This window comes from Microtus pennsylvanicus, chromosome 15 (genome assembly GCF_037038515.1).
Source record: "Microtus pennsylvanicus isolate mMicPen1 chromosome 15, mMicPen1.hap1, whole genome shotgun sequence".
Taxonomy (NCBI): Eukaryota; Metazoa; Chordata; class Mammalia; order Rodentia; family Cricetidae; genus Microtus; species Microtus pennsylvanicus.
The window spans coordinates 41983715-42004944 of record NC_134593.1 but is presented as its reverse complement, the minus strand read 5'-3'; the positions used below and the strand labels follow the sequence as shown (position 1 = coordinate 42004944).

Genomic DNA, 21230 nt, shown 5'->3' with positions numbered 1-21230 from the left:
TTAATCTGTGCTAATAATTTAAATTAATGCAACAAAAATTGTGGGTGATGTCATAAAAACTAAAACAAAACTGCCTATGGAGCAAGATATTATGTGGGTGTGAATTGTAAAAGTTGTCACCTGATGTGAATTAGCAAGAATGCAGGGTGTTCTAGGTAACTCGGGAAAACCAGGAGTAATCCATTGAGCTTTCTGAAGAACTGGGTGGCCTAAAACCAAGTATTTGTTGAATTCATTCATGTGTTTGATATGCTCCAATATTACTCTGTGGCTGCAAGGTGATTCTGGTAAGAGGCTTATGATTTAAAAATGTTTAAATAAATGTACACTTCCTGTAAATGTTCTTATAAAATGATGCCTTGAACATTCATATGAGACAGGGAGGAATTTTATAACGTGACTTTTCTGCATAATTACGGGATCTTATATCAAATTATTGTTACATCAAATGTAAATATGAAAGGTATAAGAATACATAGGTCATAGTTTCATGGTAATTATTTGACTAACTCACTTATCCAAGATATTTAAAAGAATATTAATTCATTTCTGTTAGAAACTAATGGCAGGCATTAAGTAACTTTTTAATCTCCTTTTATGGGAAAGCAGATAATTAGCAAAGACAATTATAATACCATATTTGTTTTTCCAAAATAATTACGGTTAGGGTCCTTGGTGGTGTGCAGTGGAGAATACATCACTTCTGTGTTAATGAATTCACAGGAAGGCAATACCACTATTAGTAATAGCTTTTTATTCAGAGTCCTCATTTTCCAGACAGGTCACATGAAACACAGCCATTAAACATTAGCGTTGAGATAAATCCATACAATGTATGCTGCTTTTTGTTGTCGCTGTCCTTGTTCACCAATCACTTGGTGCAGGAAGAACCTTATGAAGTGATGGGACTGATAAATGGAAATAGCTAACCTGCAAAACACTGGGGCCAGGAGAGTCAGACTTTAATCAGGTCTCATTCAATTAGGTTTCAAATCAACACAACTTGATAGCCAAAACTCTCATGGAATTAATGCTCTGATAAATGTTGTCTCTTGTCAAAAGATTATAATTAGACAATAATGAGTAGGTACATATTATGCTGGTCCTTAGTCTATTTGTTGACCCCAGCAACTTCCACTCCATTAGACAACAAACAGCTTTTAACCTGGTTCTCATAAGCATACTGCTCATTATTACATGACTATTTTTTGTGGTGCTTTTTTTTTTAAATTTGAGCAGTGTCTACATCCTTAATAAGAAAGCCACATTTTATAAGAACTCAGTTGATTTAGGGAAAGAAACAACCAATTTCTCACCCAGGAATTCAGCGAATCTATGGCACAGGTTCCAATTTTTGTCTGTTGTTTGCAATGGGGGTAAGTTTGTTGGTTAAAGAAACAATGTGAAAACCTTCTTTGAGATTACATAAGACATTGCTCTTAAATGTTTACTTTGATATGGTATCACACTTATAATTACTATTTTGAACTTTAATGAAAACATTTTCATTATTAACAGATGGCGAACGATTTCACTACTAAAGTTTTATTTGTAGTTCACCATTAAACATTTTTTTTTTAGTGTTTTGAGTCTTTTGCTAAATTTCCCCAAATGGAATTTTCCTCTACTTGAATAGCTCTAGAGACATAAAAGACATTATTTCTCATCTTATGTATGTACATTTGCAAAGCACTCTACATTCCAGAAACGTCTTCAATCCTACTGATTCTGTACCACCCATTAGAGACATTGTTCCCCAAATGTATGATTTTGGCATAGCAAAGGCTTCCTTGGAAGCCAAGCACCAGAGTTCTGTGATGAAGGCAGGTCCCAGGGAGATGAATAAAAGCAAGATTCCCTCAACTACAAAGCTCAGAGTCCTGACTTGAACTACCACCAACTTGTAAATAAATAATCACTACTAAATACAGAAAAGGTATTAAACAGCTAACACTAGTAAATCACTGGTGGCCGCTTCTTGTCTATCCCTCACATACTGGTTCAACCAATTCTGAGACTCGTAGGGTGTGTCAGCGTCATCAGACACTATACCTTGAACAACTGGTTACTTAGAATTAAGAAGTTTTAAAAAATAAACCTATTCTTTGTGTTGAATTCATTGGAGCACTGCTTAGACTTTACTATGTGGTTATCTGAATAGTGAGAGAGAGGCAAAGCTGGGAAAGACTAAAAGGGAAGCGTTTTCCGTCAGTTTTCCACTATCTATCAATCTAAGTCATTTTGTAGTCTCCTGAAAAAAAAGTAATATCATAGAACAGAGACAACACACTGTAGATACATAAAATTGGCCAAAATATGGTGTCAATTGTGTTTCACATGTACAAGATCCGTTCTTTTCTAATTTAAACATGTATGGATAACAGAAAGCAAGAGTAGAAACTGTGGAAAGGCTGTTATCAAGAACCAAGTGCGGTTCTCAAGAGAGTAAGGCTGTGGGGAGTCACCCATTTTTACCCCCAAAGCAATTGTTGCGAGTGAGGTACGATCTAAAACTTCTGTGAAATGATGGAAAGAGTTCCAGCGGATATATTTAATTATAAAACTGAATTTAGTTCAATGTTTGTTTTACTTTTTCTTTTGTTTTTAGTATAAGGATTTTATGACATTTATGCTGTTTCTACACTGGCTTGGTGGCCAGAAAAGAAGGCACAAAATTCTCTCCCAGTTTGTAAATAATCACTTTTTTTCTGCTCCAGTGCACAAACAGCCTTTATTTAACTCAGCACCACATTTTCCAAGGTATGGGCTCAAACTGTTTGCCATGAAGCTGTTAAATGCCAAAAACAAAATTTAAATGCTGAAGGAAAATGTCAATCAAGGCATTTCTCCATCTGCTACTACTTCTGTGAGTGCTAATTTTATTTTTCCCAATTCCTGAAATTAGAGTTGTCTTAGCTTAAGAAGGAAGGGAGTTGGAAACTTGCTAAATGTCATAAGAAAAGGTGTAACCAAGTGATGGAATAAAGGGTATTGTTCTCAAAGGACACCAATAAAAGGAGGCAGAATAACACAGAGATAAAGAAAAACAAATTTTGTTAACACCAAGACCACTTAAAACACAGTACACAATGCATGTAACCAGTACTGGTACTACACATGCATTAAAACATTTGTCATGTTTAGTAGTATGATGTACACATACACCTGAACCACTGAAGATACTTTTGAGAACCAACCAATGCTATGCTATCTACATAGGCAGAAGCTTTATGTTATTGAAAACATGGTAAAGAATTTTCAGGTATTGGTACAAAATGTAGTTCTTGTTCTTGTGATTTATCATGTCTTTAATCAAAGCTTCTACAAGGACTTGCACAGAACTATGAATGACAGATGCATTTTTTTGGACCTTTCAGTTAGCTCCATCAGCTCACTCAAACACGTTTTGAACAGAATTATGTACTGTAGTACTTGGTAGACTATACATTAAACAAGAGACTTTGCTCTGAGGCACTGCTTCCCACGCTCCATGGGGAAAAGGAAGCAGGAAAAAACAAAACTCATAGAGTTCGACAGCTACCGAGGCAACACTTGCCATTTACAATATAAGCCCAAATATTTTTGCAACACAACTATATATTAATTTAATAAAATACACAATATAGCTCTTATACACTCAACAATTTGGCTCATATGCACGGAATCTGCAATAAATCAATAAAAATATGTCATTTGATGTAAACACATTGAATCTTCTTACATCTGCACATTTAAATGGTCATGTGATCAGTTATGTCTAATTTTTTCACTTTCCTGAGCTATTTTAGTGTCCAAAAATGAATTAACATTTAAGTCATCTTAATTTTCTCTCAATATTACCACTCAATAATAGCCCATGATTCAGATTTGTTCAAATGTAAAACAAATTCACCATCATTTATATCTTTGTTGGACACTAAAATGCTAAATAGACATTTTTAAGTCTTCAAATTTTCTTCTTTAATGAAGTGAATAGGTCTGCATGTGTTCAGGACAACACGGACTATATCTTTTTACATTGAACTTTTATACGACATGAGGTGTCTTACAAATGACCAAGGTTTTTTCGTTGTTGTATTTTTTTCTGTTTTGTTATTATTATTATATATATACTTTTGCTTTCCGACTAATGATATGAAATGGTCTTTGTGTTTCTATGCTTGGCAGGTACTTTATACAGAAATGTTTACCACAAATATGTGTTAATGTTTGGTGTAGCTTGGACTACTGCAAGGTCTTTTCAGGACTTTCAGTAGAAGCCTGTGATGTCAGCTAGAAACCCACCACAGATAACAAATAAGACCCTGCTTTGTATGGGGTTTATAGGTAAACAGTTAAGTCAGCATCGATCTCGGAGGACAGTCTTAGAGCGATCAGAAATACTTAAAGTCTCACGCTGAATACCTTCCTAACAGATTGTCAAAAGGTAACTTGTCTCTTCATCCTCCTTTGTCTTCTCTCTCTCCTCCGTTTTCTTCACTCTCTCTTTTCTCGTTTCTCCTTAAGCGTCATTAATTCTGTCCTAATATATGTTTGGTCAAAACCATTGTTATTTCTGTAAAAGAAACAGCAGTGAAAAGAACATACTTGTGGGCACTTCAGATGTTCACTAAAAGCCTTAAAGCAGCACTGTTCTTGGTCCACCCCTGTAAAATGGGTTGTCACTTGGGGAGTAATCATGTTTAAATCAACAGAAGAGACAAGAAATCGCCAAGGCCCTTTTCCCCCTCACTTTCTCACAGCGACAGGGTCATTTCCCCGGCAGTCCTGCAAGAGCTTGTCAATCTCTCTCACAACTTCTTCTGCATCCACCGACTCTCTGCCCAGATCTCTGTTGGAGTGATCCAGCTGTTCCAGCACTGCTCCCATCTCGCTGGAATCCCTGCTGGCTCTGGAGTGCACATCCGCAAAGACTCTTGCCATCTGGTCAGAAGCCATGAAGGAAGGGTCTCTTGGTTGCTTACTGGGCGACAGATACTGACTGTCAGTAGGCAGGTAGGAACTGCTTGCTTCGGCAAGAGCCCCCGGTTTTGCTTCGCAGCCATCCAGGGAGCCTTTTGTGGAGGCGCAAGGCTCAATGCATGCCTTGGTGGGGCTGTTAGATGCTGAGGGGACCTCTTGGAGGAGAGGGCTCAGGGCACGTTTGGCTTTTAAATAAGGTTTCACATTGGCAATGAGAATAGTGTGCTCTCGCTTGTCTTTTCCAAATGTACAAAAAGTCTTTTTCCCAGTGGGGTTCACAGTTTCATAAGTCTCAGTCTCAACATTAGCTTCAACTGTGGGTACAAAGAGATTTGTGCGGTAATCTGCGTTTTCAGCCTGATTGGCTGCAGGGAACTGTGGCATCCAACACCTATCAGAATGACCAAGCACTCGGCATTCATCTGTGCAATTAATGCACTCTTCCGGTTCTGCAAAACAAAAAGAGAAAAGAAAACAACAAATCCAATCATTAGAGTTTCATTGACATTTCTACTTGAGGCTGTGATCAGCTTTCAGTGGGCTTGCTTGACCTCTGGTCTTTTAATTAAAAAGGAAAAGAAAACAATAATTAAAACATTTCAGGATGGTTGCATAAACCTGCTGGTTGAGACAATGGTTTTATTTAAGACTATTCTCCAGATATTAACGAATTCCCATAGCCTGGGAAGAAGTAAAAGGTGGCCACTGGAGAATGATTCTCGATGGAATCACTGTAACCTAATCCCCTGGGGAATTCAGTCTTTGTTCTATGTAACCTGTTCTGGAAACAGCGAATTTCAAAAAAGCCGGTCAGGAATCAATTTGTTAAATCAAATAACAAACAGGTAAAGAGGGGATCACAATTTCCATAAAAAGTGCTAAGCAACTTTTCAAATATTTCATCCTTATTTTACTTGTAATTGTTATTTTGGTGACAGTCATGAAATAAAAGGGTTGCTTTCTAAGCTGAGTTTTTCCCCACTGAGAGTGGAAAATGGAATTTTTTTTCTATCAGACTGGGTTATGAATAAGCTTGTCAAAATAGCACTTTCCTGTTTTATTATATATGCATGTGGATCCTGTTATCAATTTCCTTTACTTTCGGGTTTTGTTTTTGCTGTAAGTAGGTGAAAATGGATTTACTCAAAAGGTGCAGTTCGGAATAATGACACTTGGTGATTTCCTACCCTGAGAAATAATGTTTTCTGTGGGAAGTTGTACTTCTCTCTGTTGCCAGTAAAGGTATGGAGAATTTATACGAAACATTATTTAATGATTACTATTTTAAAGATGCGGAAGAAGAAACGTGAAGTAAAATGCCTTTGTTGTGTGGGTTGCTATGAACTTCCTATTGACCCCAATATGTTTAACCTATGGCAGTGAATGACGTTCTCTCTGTTGTTCTTTCCTCTGTGAGTCATTGCTTCCCTTTTGTTTGATGATGCACTTTAGATCAGGAACTTCTACTAGGATTAGAGGATATTTACAATTTACCTCTATGTGATGGGAGTAGAATTCCCTACACATTTAGCAGCCCTGGGGATTGCCTTTTAATTGATGCTAGATGAGCCCTACAAATAAATGGTGTGTTCTGCAAGGAAAGAGAAGTCTACAAATAATACATGTGAAATAGGAAGCCTCAAATTTAGAATGATTTGTAGGGTAATATCTCAGTCACACAAAACATCTGATTTTATATTTAAAGCCCATAGAGAATGTCTTATCAATCAGCCAAACATACCCAGCAACTATTTTACCACAAGAAATTTGAGCCATGAAATAATAGTTATTTTACCAAGTATCAGAGTGACACCTTGACAAGACAAAATATTGTGATATTTCATACCATGCATAATTTACACTTGTGAATTTTTTAAAAGTATTTAGTCTGCTTGCATCTACTTTAACTTGCCATTTTTAAATAAATATTTTCCTTGGAATAAATGTGGTATTCCCTTTTAAACTTATTATGTAAAGCTGGCAAGAGTCTTGAGGAGTAGTCTGAATCATGAGCCAATAGAGAATACAATCTCTGACTGGAAGCCTGCTAAGAGGAACATGAACCACGTGAGAAGAACCCGGACCTCCAGAACATTGTGGAAAGCCTCATTATGAATTTAAATAAGAGTTCAGGTTACAATGTATTTTTAATGTCTGAACGGTTCAGCATCAGATATTTTCATTACCTAATCTGAATAGCCAACATGACTTTGTTAATCTCTTGTATCCTTTAGAGCCAGGCATTTTATCTTAAAATCATTTACAACTAATACGCTCTTTTTGAAATTTGCCAACATGGTTCTATCTTTCAATATTGACTGGACTTCCATTTCAGCTTTTTAAATAACCAGCAGTGAATGAAGTCAACATGGATTTAAGGTCAGAGAAAGAGAAAGACTAATGCAGATTTAAGAAAGCGTGAATCGACCCTGAATTTGAAACCACCAACCTAAAATGACTGTTTGTGCTTCACCGCTGCACAACACAGCTTTGTACTTGACTCCTTTATGTCACATTCTGGGGAGCAAATTTTGAGTATTGATTATGATACACTACAAGCTATTCACATTGTGATTAGACCATAATTTTGACTCCAGCAATTCACAGATAGTGAGGAAAAATCGAATGGCATTTGTGTATAAACAGCAGAAACTATGAACATAAAGTAAGCTATAACTGCCAAAGTTCAAGAAAGAATTTATGAATGGAATATTCCTGAAAGAACAGAAGTAAATAGTCAAGTGGGTAGGCATTAAAGAGTCGTCGTTATATTCATAGAATAATTAGCTAGAAAGAATTATTAGAAAAATTGAAACAACTGAAAGTAAAGAGAGAATGAATAGAAAAGAAGGATAGAAGGAGGTAGAAAATGAGTGGGTCCGGAAGAATGGAAAGGAGTCAAGAAAGGAGAGAGTTAACAGTAGAAAGGTGATAGAGAAATATAAATAGAAAAAAAGGTTCTTATGAAGGTGTACATTGAAACACGGTTGCATCTACGAGGAGGAGAGGGGCCACATGTTTCATCTATCATATATATTTTAAATCTTCTCCATAAATAAGCTAAGTGTGTGTGATAAAGGAAATAATGCAAAGTCTTCTCTGGCGTTACAATTATAGAAGAAGAGAATGAATTTGTTCCCTGTGTCTTAAAAGGAATAATCCAAGGAAAGACATGTAGAAGAATAAAACTACAAGTCTGGAGAGTGTGGAGAAGCACGCCACCTTTATTGATATAGATTTGGTGTTTGTGTTAGTCAAGTAGAGAGGCCTTGGGCAAAAGCTCTCACAACTGAGTTGATTTGATCCAATTTACCTTCAAATTTGAGATTATCTAGAAATAATTCACGTTTATTGTCATCCTTACTTCAATACAACATGGTCAACCTTTAAAAGAAAGTGATCATTTTTCCCCCACCCCCAGAAAGTGATCATTTTAAATAAGACTGTAGAACCCTAAAAAAAAAAATACATATGACAGAAACTGTAGCATTGCAAAACCCAAACAAGCTAAACCAAACAAAATCAAAACAAAACAGTTTTGAACATTAACAAATAATGAATATAGGTTACAGAGACTGATATCTTTCATATCTAATTCTAATGTAAGGAAACACCTCATGAGAAAGAAGTTTCATTTACTTGGTATTAAGACTCATTTTTAGTTAAAGGTAGTGCGAGATGCCTGTAAACCATTCTAAATTTCAGGACAGTCTAAATTGGGACTCTGGGCTGTATATATTCCAAGTGTGTGTGTGTGTGTGTGTGTGTGTGTATAATATATTATAACAGTCATTCAGGAAGCTGAAATAGGAGGATAGCCAGTTCAGTCTTTTAGCTTGGGCCACAAAGTAAGATCTTGTCAAATAGGAAAAATAAAGGAAGGAAGGAAGGAAGGAAGGAAGGAAGGAAGGAAGGAAGGAAGGAAGGAAGGAAGAAAGGAAGGAAGGAAGGAAGGAAGGAAGGGAAGAATGAAAGAAAGATCAGTAGATAGATAGATAGATAGATAGATAGAATCGTAAAAAATAATCAATACATACCATATTAATTAACAACTTTTCTGTATATTTAAGAGTGGGAAATCAGTGATGAGATCAATAACTTAACTATTTTACTTTATATTTTCATAACATATATTTAGATCATTGAACTTTTATTAAATTTAGTGAAAAGGACAGAATGATTTAGCCTTTATACTGAGAATTTAACCTTGGAATGTCAATACATCATTAGACATACTTAGCCAATCTGATGCTCAGTGAAAGGTGTTGTCAACTACAGTGAACATTAAAACTAAAAGTCAAGACATTGAAGCAAACAAGGGTCAACAAAAAAAAGTGAGCCATTGTTAGACACCTTTGTCAGGTGATTTTCTCTCTCTCTCTCTCTCTCTCTCTCTCTCTCTCTCTCTCTCTCTCTCTCTCTCTCTCTCTGTGTGTGTGTGTGTGTGTGTGTGTTCATCCATTATAGAGGAAGCCTATTGAACAATCAGCCAGAAAAAGTTAATTCTTGTTGAGTCTATCTCATTAGTCAGTTCTGTCTTGCTATCAGTCAGAAACTTAACACAAATATAAAGTTTAAACTTATTCCCTGGTCTTTAGAGAACTAGACAGCACACTTAAGAAAAAAAAGACTTAGCAATTAAGCTGTTACCACTTGGGGTAGTAGTAGTAGTAGAGGACATCAAAAATTCCCTGCTCTTACTTTTACATTTACTTGCTACCTCCAAAGTTTGCATGTTCTTTTATGTGAGAAAACATGCAGAGAGAATTTCCAGCATCAGAGTGTGCATATACTTCCAGCTCCCATTCTGATCTACCTAGAAATACATACACACATTATATATATACACTGATGTAATAGTAAACATGGCACAGAAGTTCGGAAACCCATCTATAAATCAGGGTGTCAGTGAGGATGTTCTACAGTGCTGTGGCTGTGGGGATAGATACTTAACACTCTTGTGTTTTGTGACTACCAGCAAGATGTCTTCATTTCTGACTGTAAACAGCTTTAAATAGGAATAGTGCTCTTCATTACAGCAGTTGTTAGTAGTGTTTGTTAGAACATCTCAACATAAGAGCTGTTTCTTTGCAGATCACTCTATGACGGGAAGTCCATTTTTATTTACATTTTACTTCTTTTATTTCAAATTTGCTTTATTTCACCAATGTAAGCTTCCATGGCACGTACTAGCTGTCTGGGGAGTGGAATAAGCATTGATCTGTATCTCCAGATGGCATGGAACTCTTCAGATCAGTTCTATAGAATGTAAACACAATGTACATTTCAGATTCTCACCTACTTGTATCCTTGAAAAAAAAAAAGCATTTGACTGAAAATCAGGACATACAGCTTCATACACCAGCCTACTGATTCCCCTTTCTATCTTCAATGCTTATATATAAATGCACATAGCAAGGTGTACATGCTTCTCTTCGAGCAAAATGCATCTTCAAATATATTCTTACATAGCAGAAAAAATATCACTGCCAACTTGGGAATCTTGTTAGAATACAGTTCAACAAGCCTAATAAAGCAGGCTTTCTTTTACTAAGTTGGCATGATTTGCAACATCCTGTGAAATGACACTTCTCTAACAGAAACAGTATTTTTTTCTTCCCTTTTTGGCTATGCTGTTATTCACTTACTTTCCTTTGCCATCTACAAATCCCTAGAGTTTGTGCTGATGATGTGAGTCATTACAAACAACAGGAATCTTAACAATTTATATGCATGCAAATTAATTCCAGTTATAACTTATGTGACCCCATTTACTAGAATATTTGATAAAAATAAACCTGGCTTCACTCTTCCTGCCTATGAATGGAATACAGATTTCACTTTCAATTTTATTCTGAAGAATGTGAGGTAAAGATATGTTGCCTCAAAAACTATTATTTTCCCTTATAGTATAAAAAATAACCGTTCTGATATTACAGCTGTATTAGATATAGGGTTTTTGTTAACAAGAACTCAGACAACTCAGTTGCTTTATTTTAGCTACTTTTTAATAAGCATGGTGTGTTTGTTATTCAAGGGAAGAGAAGGAATGAAAATGGAGACCTGTGAGGTGGGAAAACCAGCCACTTACTTAGCTAGACAATCTTTCACCCACTGCTTTGTGTTTCTTGTATTTCTCAGTTGATCACAAGGAACTATATTGTTTTTAGGTGGAGGTGAGATGTTATCTTGCTGTTTAGTTTCCATGAAAGAGATAAAGTACCCTGTTACAATATACTGACTTTGGAAGGTACCTGTTCACACTGCAGTGATTTAATGGGGGGGGGGAGGGGAAGTATCCTTAATATTAAAAACAATGCTTTTGGATATTTTACTTATTTTATACTAATCATCTATCAATGTTAAGAATTTAGAAAGGTGATTCACACAACAAAAATGCAATGAAAGGAGCACTCGTACTTCATTTGAACACATGGCCAAATCAGCTTCCATACTTTATTTTAGTTGTGAGTTGCCATTCTGTCTGCTTTAGATAGGTAGAGAGCACATTGTGAAGAGGAGGTTAGTATAATACCATCAAATAGTGAAACCATGGCGGCACTGAAGTACCAATCCTTAAGCATGCACCTGCATTGTACAATGCTTCTAAATGTATTGCCACGGATGCGTTCAGACACTAGAATCCACTGGCCTATATCATTGAAATGAATCCCATCACAGCTGGGTATTTGGAGCTGCTCTGAGCAGTAGTACTTACTATTCAATGCATCTGCTCACGTTCGGGGATGGTTTTAAGTGTCTCTGACCTCTTGGACATAATAAAAAGGCTATCAGAGTGGCCCTTTTAGAATATACATTGATAATGCATAGCAAGTGCCCAGAGATGAAGAAAAGCTGAGATAAATTGAATTGAAATTTACGTTGTGGAACAAGTATGAAACAATATAAGGAGATTTGATATTGAAGTCCTGGTATATAAAACAATGAGATTCTAATACACATGTTGGAAATTTATGGCACAAATATGAATGTATCCCACAGCACACTTCTCTGAAGTTATCATTTAAAATTTAGTTGCCCTCCTCCCTTAGTCCTGTTATGGTAGGCACAGCTATTACCTAGGGCACCAGCAGATGCTTGGATGTGAAGGCACAGCTAAATGGGACTTTTTCCTAACAGGCACCCTTAGGAGAACTGGCTCTCAGAGTTAGTATTGTACAGTGATACAGGTTTGCATACACTTTGAGAAAAGGACTTTTGCAGAATCATCAAAAGCAAATCAATGCAATCCCAGTGTTCCAATATAGAGGTTCTGTGAGTGCTTCTTCAATTTCTTTGAAGATTGTTGTGCTTAATGAATTATCATGTATCAATGCATTAAGCAACTACTTTGTGTCTAGGTATTATAACAGATAGTGGTTTGTGGCAAATGAACCACTTTTAAATTCACAAGTTTGTGACATTTTAACTCATCCCCAAGGAGCTTAAATTTCAAGAAAACATGCAGTAGCTTTGAATTCTGCATAAAGGAAATGATTCATGAACAATTACATTTTGAACTATGTCATAGTAATGTCAAGGCGCAGAAATCTGGAGAATGGTGTAGAGGATAATACCATGAAGGAATTTATACAAAAGATGCTATTTGATCTTCAATTTAAAGGATGAATAGTACTGAAATGGAGTTTAGGGAAAACATGTTCCAGGTAAAAAACTCAAGAACAATGGCAACGGGTTTTTGATCCTACTGCACGTACTGGCTTTGGGGGAGCCTAGGCAGTTTGGATGCTCATCTTACTAGACCTGGATGGAAGTGGGTGGTCCTTGGACTTCCCACAGGGCAGGGAACCCTGATTGCTCTTTGGGCTGACGAGGGAGGGGGACTTGATTGGGGGAGGAGGAGGGAAATGGGAGGCGGTGGTGGGGAAGAGACAGAAATCTTTAATAAATAAAAAAAAAGTGGAAACAAAAACAATAACCACAAAGAAATGTTCATTTCACAGATCTATGAGAGATTAGCTTCATCAGTTTAAGAATGTATACTGCATCAACAAATAATAACAACAAATAAATAAAATAACTGTGTTGTCAAAATTAGTTAGCACCTGGAAACAAAATAGAAGAATTCTGAATGAGATTATAGACTCAGTACAGCAGGTAATGTACAAACACAAAGGTGGTCGAGCATTTGACCACGTGTCTTGTAAGGTTCCTGAATTACCTGAACCCTTAAATGGGGAAGATATTGAACACCATTTATGGTCCTACAATACTCAGATGCACTAAAGGAATGATATTATCCAAATCACGGTGGTTTCAAAAGTCTTGCCTCTTAAGTTTTTCTATCTCTAACAGTACCATGATCCACGGTTCCAATCCTGTTCTCAGGCATGTCCACTCTGTTCCCAAATATTTTTATTCTACCTTTTCTATTTTAAAGACAATTTAAAAGTCAAATAGCATTTTTTTTTATTTTTCAGTATAGAACTAATAGAGATTGCAATCATGCATTAAGTGTGCCCTTGTTCTATTCCAACTTCTATCTTTCTCTAATTTTCCATCATCATCAACCAGCTTTCACATATATAATCAAATATATGAAGAAGTAAAATGAAAAGTGTATAAGAGAAAGAATAATTTCAAATAAGGTACAATATGAGTTTCAGAAGTCTGTCTAATAATGCAAATAATTTAAATCAACAGAAATCAAAAATTAAATGAAGCCTTTAAAAAATTTCTCCAGTCTGGGCAGTGCTGTTGCATGTCTTTAATCCAGCATTCAACAGAAATGAAAAATTAAATGAAGCCTTTAAAAAAATTTCTCCAATCTGGGCAGTGCTGGTGCACGTATTTAATCCCAGCATTCAGAAGGCAGAAACAGATGGATCTCTGTAAATTTTAGGCCAGCCTGGGTTACAGAGTGAGTTCCCAGGACAGGCTCCACAGCTACAGAGAAACCTTGTCTCGAAAAACAGACCCAAAGAAAAAATTTTCCAAAATAAACAATTCTGTTTCAGATAATGAAAATGTAATAATTTTTCCAATAATTTGCCTGGTCCATCATAGTCCGTAAATAGTTATTACGGTTAATCCCTTACCTTAAGAAATGATTATGGCCCTTGAAGAAGAAGAAATGTCGGTTTGCAGACTGATCCAGAACCTAGAAGTTTTACATAATAGCTCTCTGTTCCTATGATATATGCAATGCTTAGAGTAACATCAGATCTATTTGTTAAATATCATGTTTGTATAAAAATCCCAAGTTCTAAAGATATCAATTTTAAATGAGAAGAAGGCATTTTACCTGGCAGTATTATTCACTCAGATTTGTAGGTCTGAATACATTTCATATAAAAAAACTATTAATCTGTGAGAATGCTTTTGAAATCAAAACGTATATTTAAATAATGATTTTTAAATTAGGGAATTGGTGAGTATCTGGGAGGCTTACACTTCATCATGTCTCGGTTTCTTTTTCCTCTCCCACTTTTCCCTTCCTGCCTTTTTATTATTCTACCTTCTGTGGCAGTGCTGTGTAAACGGAACAAGCTTCTCTTTTGTTTGTACTTATCCGACTTTGTATTTGAGACTCTATCAGAAAACTGCCATCTACATATAAACTAATGTGGGGTCTTGAAAGAGTTAAGATGTTTCCAGAAGAACCTAATTTGCATGCAGTGTGAAACCTATGCTCTTGTATGCAATAGTTAGCAAAAGCTGTTTAGTTTACAAGGACAAATTTAAATTCTAGCAACTTAAATAATTGTGTGAACTCCAGACCAGAGACTATGTAAATATGCTACTATTCTTTTTTCCCCCAGAGGATGCTTTTTTTATGCCTTTATTGCCTCTGTAAGCTAACCCTGTCTCTGATAATGGCACCATTTTTGATGACATGGATGAATACATTTAAGATTCAAGTCATCTTCCTAGCAAAGTGGTAATTCTGTAAGGAAGGTCAATAAAAACATGCCCATTAAGACAAACTCTGTAAGCAGCAAGGAAGAGAGTCTTATTAGTGTCTCTCTCTCTCACGCCTGCTATCTGATTTCTTTGGGGAAGTACATCTATTTACCAATTTAAATCCTGTTGTTCAGCTCATTTCTAGCACGTCTTTGTTTTCAATTTCTAGAAACAAGTAAACAGAATCAATGTCACTCTTAGCATCCTTAGAAAAAGAGTTAAGTCAGAGGTAGCTAATCTTCTTCTGCGTGTTACTTAGGAACCAATCAACACCTTTCAACAGAATACGGCTCTTGGAGAGGATGGATTTTTAAGAAGGATTTTAATTGCTTAGGTTATTTTTCAATGGCATCGTAAAAGAGACAGAGACAGGTATGGTTTCAGCCGCTGAATGAGATGTGCATAATTCCAAATGAAAAGATAGATGCCCTGCTTACATCAGTATTTTCAAAACTGTTTAGCTTATGTATTTATATATGCAATATATATTGCATATATAAATATGTTATATATATATATATATATAATAGAAACTATTCCTGTAATAATAATTCATCTCTACTAAGGATAAAAAGCAAAATGAAGTGTGCTCTATGGATATGCTTCCATGTACATGTTAACTCTCACAACATATGTAGATCGTGAGAAATATATACTTTCATTATCATTGTCTTAAAGAGAATCTTTCTGAGAGAGTGTTAAAATGGATAGTATCTAAAGCTTAATTCAGAGCGAGATATTGGAAGTTTGAATCTCAACAATTTCAACTTCACTTCATAAAAACAAATCACTTATCACTAGTCAGTTGACACCGCCATCACCACTCCCACTAAAATCAAAAAATACTGAAAGAATTCTAAAAGAAGGTGAGAGTCACAAAACCTTTCTGTGCTCTTGGAATATTTTCCTGAAATCATTTGTTGTTAGTATTTGTAAGTATGCTGTAGTTTTATTGGAAGCAGATGTTTTTACCATACACAGTTGGGCCATCCCAAGAATGAAAATTTAAGCAAAATCAATAGATTCAATTTCCATGTTCTAGAGTAACTATACTGAAATGCTTCTTGTAATGGATTTTACTGGCAAGGACACGCCATTTTTCTAGTAACAGATTTAATATTCTGGAATCATTAAAACACACTGAAGAGATGAAGAGGCAAAGAAACATAGGTCAGGAAATTCAGAAAGCAAAGAGCTGTGGCCCAGTAGGCTGCGGTGCTGTGTAACCAATCAAGGGCCAAAGGTTCCCGACAATTCCGTATGAAATGCAGGCCACACATCAGAAATTATCTGCAATGGGGTTTTAAACACGTCCTTATCTAAGAGAGCACTTCTTATTTAATTGATAATCAACCACATCCAGAACAAAGAAGAAATGATTAAAGGGAAACATATTTCCCCTGAGCAATACTACTAGGAAAACAAATTCAAAACGACATGAGAACATATTTAAGCTTCAGACTTGTAATCTAAATCTAATTTTAAAAAACAAATTCATATTGACCTCACAGGGAGAATTCATTAGGATGTTCTTCATTAATTCAGGCATGTAGGACTTGAATTTTTACTCCTCTAAAACTGCATGTTCAATCTTAAGAAAGAGTGGTCTGTTTTGCTTCCCAAACTGATCACAAGTAGCTGGGGTTGTTGCTGTTGCTGTTTTTATTTTATATTAATTTTTTCCTTCACAGGTACTCACCAAAATGGCAAGTCATTTTAACTACTCAGTGTTGAAAGTGCCTCATACCATGCTGTCATAAAGCTTTAGGCACAAGAAAAGACTCTCTCCGTGTTAGCGTTGCTAATCCTCTCCCTCCCTCCCTGTCTCCATTCTCTAGTAGAGAGATATCTAGTCAATGTATTACAAAGGGCAGCAGACTGGGAAATAACAAGCATACTGCCTGCAGCCTTAAGCACATCTTCTTGCAATGTCATAAAAAATGGCATCAATCTCTCAACTAAAGCCAAAAATTATTTTAGAAATAATATCAAAAAGTCAGAATATGGAAAACTCCTGAGCACAGAGATGGAATCACAAATTTCTGCTCAAAGGAGATAACAACTTAAATTTGAATAGCAGTTTCTTCTCAACTAAATTCCATCCGTGCCTTACTTTATGAGCTTCAGGTATGCATATTCTTTAGGCTGTAATTGTCCCAAGTGGAATCCCTAGGCTCACCTCAAAATGGAATACAATTTTAACTATTGTATTTGGTAGTTTTCTAATAAATTGTTTAGTTTTCATTTATTGATTATATAAAAATGTATATGAACATGAAAGACACAAATCTAGATGTTTGCAGTATTACTGAAAACTGGAAAATGATATTAGGCTAGAAGTAGTTGGTAGACAGAGACTTCCTGCCCATTACTTTTGTTTACTGAGTAAACTTATTTTATTATTGAAAATAAATATATTTGCATATACCTTCTAAAAATAAATGATGTATTATTAAATTTAAGATTTTATGTACATGACTTATTTCCTTATTGCCTATACAACAGAAAGAGTGGTAGAATTCTTGTTTGGTATCCATAGGAATGACTGACATGCCTTATAGAAAGCCAAATTTCTCATTTCTCAGTCTTTTACATAAAATAAGGTCATTTCTGATAAAACTTATACATCTACCTGTATACTTTAATCATCTCTAGGTTGCTTCAGACATCTAAGACTATGTAAATGCTTTGTAAATGGTGATTCTAATGTATATAGTTAATTATAATAAGAAAATATGTATATATTGAATTCAGATACAATTTTCTTCAGAACTTACTTTACCTGAGTGGTTGACTACATAATCCTTAAACCTTTGAATATGAATTGCCATTTTAAAATTATAAATGGTTTATTTATAAGATAGTAGATACTTTTTTCTGTAAAGTGTTTTCTATTCTGATTATTTTTATTATATTAGATAAATGATTATGTCATGTAAGATACTTTTTAATAATAGATACAAATAAACATATAGATGTTAGGGAAGGATTAAATTAAGTAAGCCTCTGTAATTGTATTCTAAACTGTGGTATTATTACATAATTTATGTTAATGGGTGAGCTTTGCAAGATTCACTCTGTTGATTATCTGGATACTTTCAATAATAAACTGCAATATTTGAAATGACTAGATAACATTAACTTTGCCATATAATTATCATCAAAAATACTACAAAGCATAAGGCACATGTGTGTTCTTTCTGCAAACATGATAAAATTCCTATACCAGATGAAAATGTATGGAAAAGAACTTACCTAAAGGCGAAAGTATAGCACTACCAGTGGACATAGAAGTAAAGCTTGTTCTGCCCAACTACAGCTTTGGGTTTTCTGACACTTGGTCACAGCTCACAGTAATGATAGAAATTCAGTTTCATCGGTAGCCTTGCAAAATGCACATATGTCTTTGAATATGTGGCCGTGTGCCTGATAACACATATGATATGCACACATGATATGCATCAACAGAAAGCTGATGTTAGATCAAGCCAAAAATGTACATAAAACATCGGGAATGAAGTGGAAAGTTTGTATTCTGAAAGTAAAGAATATTTTGGCATATACATTACCTTTAAAATTAATTTGTAGTAAATTAAAAAATAAAACTCTCCTTTTCAACTGGTTAAAATGGATCATAATCTTTTAAGGGAACTATTTAAGGGAAATTATTTAAGGGAGAGATGAAGATTTTATATAGACTCTGTATGTATGTGTAAGTGTGGACACAAACCTGAGTCTTAAATTTTAATTTAAAATCTCCAAATCAGAGACACGAATAGCAATTCACACTAAATTTTACCCATTTAAAGCATTACATTTTGGCTCCAATTTCCATTCATTTCCACACAGGAAGTAAAGCAACCTTTTCTCTATTTCTGGCATAAGTAAAGCAAGACAAATAAATATAACAGTGATTTATACCTTGCCAGAATACACTTATATATATTTTTCAGCACAGCAAACAGCCCGATATAACCATCTTCTCCAATGACTAGGCCTTTTCATATACACACAGTAAAGTACTCAAAGGGCAATCAAGTCTCTGAAATACATTCAAATGATTCAGTACTGAGATTTTACAATAACATGGTGAACTAAAACTTCTCCCTATGTTCTTTCCTGCCTTCCACTCAGTTGGACCAGCTACAGCTAACCTCACTGTGTTCAGATTATCTGTATCACGTCCAGAACATACTCAGAGATCAGAATATATTTATCACTTGCGTCCACTTCACATGATTGTGATGCCATGCTCCATCAACTACTAAAATTCATATGAATTGGATTCTGACTTGCCTCTAGGAATTCATATTAGAGTGATGTGCAAAGATTTTTAAAGTAGTGAATAAAAAGCCTCTAATAGGTTCTGATAACAGAAATCTTACCTAAGATGATCAGCAAATGGTTGTCTATAAAGACACAAGAAGTCAGGGAACTAGTTTCTCTGGCAAACAGTTTTTCAGACTGACTATGAAGTACTTTTCTCTACACCCACAGCGTATGTGGTAGTCAAGTCTCTCTTTCCTATACAGGCCACTTCAGTGCGTCAGTTTTTCATTTGGCAAAACCTATACTGCCCACAATGTAAAATTAGTATAACAGATAGATTTTTACATAGGAATTCATTGCCAATGGCTCACTAAACTCATATACATATAATAAAGCAACAGAAACCCTGATTTCACACATTATTGATATTCTCACTTTGACTCCACACACAAAACTCTTCCTGAAATACTAGTAGAGCTGAGGTAGAAGTAGTAGCAAATCACTGCTATTTTTCCTTTAAAAAACTAAGATGCATATTTCTGCATGGCAAAGGCACAGTCACAGGAATGCCAGCATCTAACAAGTAAGATTCGGAGCACAGAGAAGAAAGCTAGCAGATGAAGAGATTGCTCACCTGGAGGAAGCGGATCAACAGACTGAAGTCTAGTAGTGATGGTGTGTAGAGTGAGGATAGCAAAGGAAAGCAAAGTCGGGAATGCTTGAAAAATAAAATATTTTTAGTTAACAAACAGAAAGACCAAGCGGGACAAAAAGGGCCAACTGAATCACGAATCCTTCCTTATCAATTTGATTTTTTAAAAATTAAATTCCAGAGAGCAATCAATTCCAAAAAGCTATGGATACTGACAATTCCTCTTTCATAAGATGAAGCCACCCCAGGAAAAAAATTACTTTAAAGGAGATTTCCATTTAAATGAGATGGAAACAGTGCCAAGTAACTGCAAGGCTCTCTGTCAATGGAACCCTTATCAGCATGATGATAATTCCATTCACTGAGCTAAAGAGGTTTCTACCTGAGTGAACAGAAGATGTAAACCAGCATATGACCAAAATTAAAGCCCAAAACTATTTTCTAATACATCCACAGATCAACGCTTGTTCAAATTGTTCACTGCATTTTACTATTAGTTACACAATTCAGGCTGTTTGAAGTTCAAATCAATAATATCCATAATTAACTTTTTAAGGATCAATTAATACTCAAGAGTGCATTTGTTTTAGAATAGCTATCTATCAATAAATTCATGTGTACTCTGAAATATATAAGAATATGTTTATGTATAGCTTCTAATATACATTTTACATTGCAATGAATATTGTTTTCATCCAAAATATATATTCTAATACTATACAATACTTATGTTAAATTACATATGTATAAATTTTGAATGTAACTTTTAGTTAAAGGTGAAAAAGGTTAACAATACAAGTTTAGAGAAACACAACAATTTTTTCTTCTTGAAATTTTTGCTTTTCATTTTATGAGCCTCTGACATAGGTATATCATGGGCATTGATATACAATTGACCTACTCCCTAGAATAAAGAAAAAACAACATTTTATTTTGAGTTTGTATTACTGAAATGTGCAATGAATAAGTAGAATTAATTGCTGCCTAAAAATCCTTCCAACAACAACAAAAAAGTAAAAATAAATGGCTGTTGATGAGAAAAGGTAGCTTCATTTTTTTTTTTAACAATCTCATTTTCTTAGTTTCATGGCAAATTCCACATCTTTTGTGTCTCCTTGCCTGGAATGAGAATATGCAGCCTGGGAGCTAATGAAGGTTGAGAAGTTACTAAGGGCTCTAACATTTTTTTTCACTATTGCCCCACACATATTTCTATCTCCTGCCAGCTTCCCTTATAATTTGTGTATTTTTACTACTCTTAAAGCACAACTCCAACAACAGATGGAACATCTGAGAAAGTCTGCCTCATGAACATGTGTAAATGTAATATTCATCACAGAAAATGAATCACAGAACCTGCAGAATACAGGCTATCTCAAAGTATCCTCATGACAGTGGCCACTTTAGCATCCTCGAAAGACAT

At 35.2% G+C, this 21230-nt stretch overlaps 1 protein-coding gene across 3 annotated transcripts in view; it reads right to left on the bottom strand.

The window, feature by feature from the left end:
• Positions 1-737: 737 nt before the first annotated feature.
• Positions 738-21230, bottom strand: part of Pcdh17 (protocadherin 17) — a 93681-nt gene continuing 73188 nt past the window's right edge. For 2 of the 3 annotated variants that reach the window (XM_075950240.1, XM_075950239.1), the window contains 2 exons: positions 19790-19873; positions 738-5411 (listed from right to left, as the gene is read on the bottom strand). In XM_075950240.1, the coding sequence (XP_075806355.1) occupies positions 4729-5411; positions 19790-19873 (767 nt within the window). In that variant the 3' untranslated portion in view covers positions 738-4728. The remainder of the gene's footprint in view (positions 5412-19789; positions 19874-21230) is intronic. The other variant, XM_075950241.1, reaches the window with a different exon arrangement.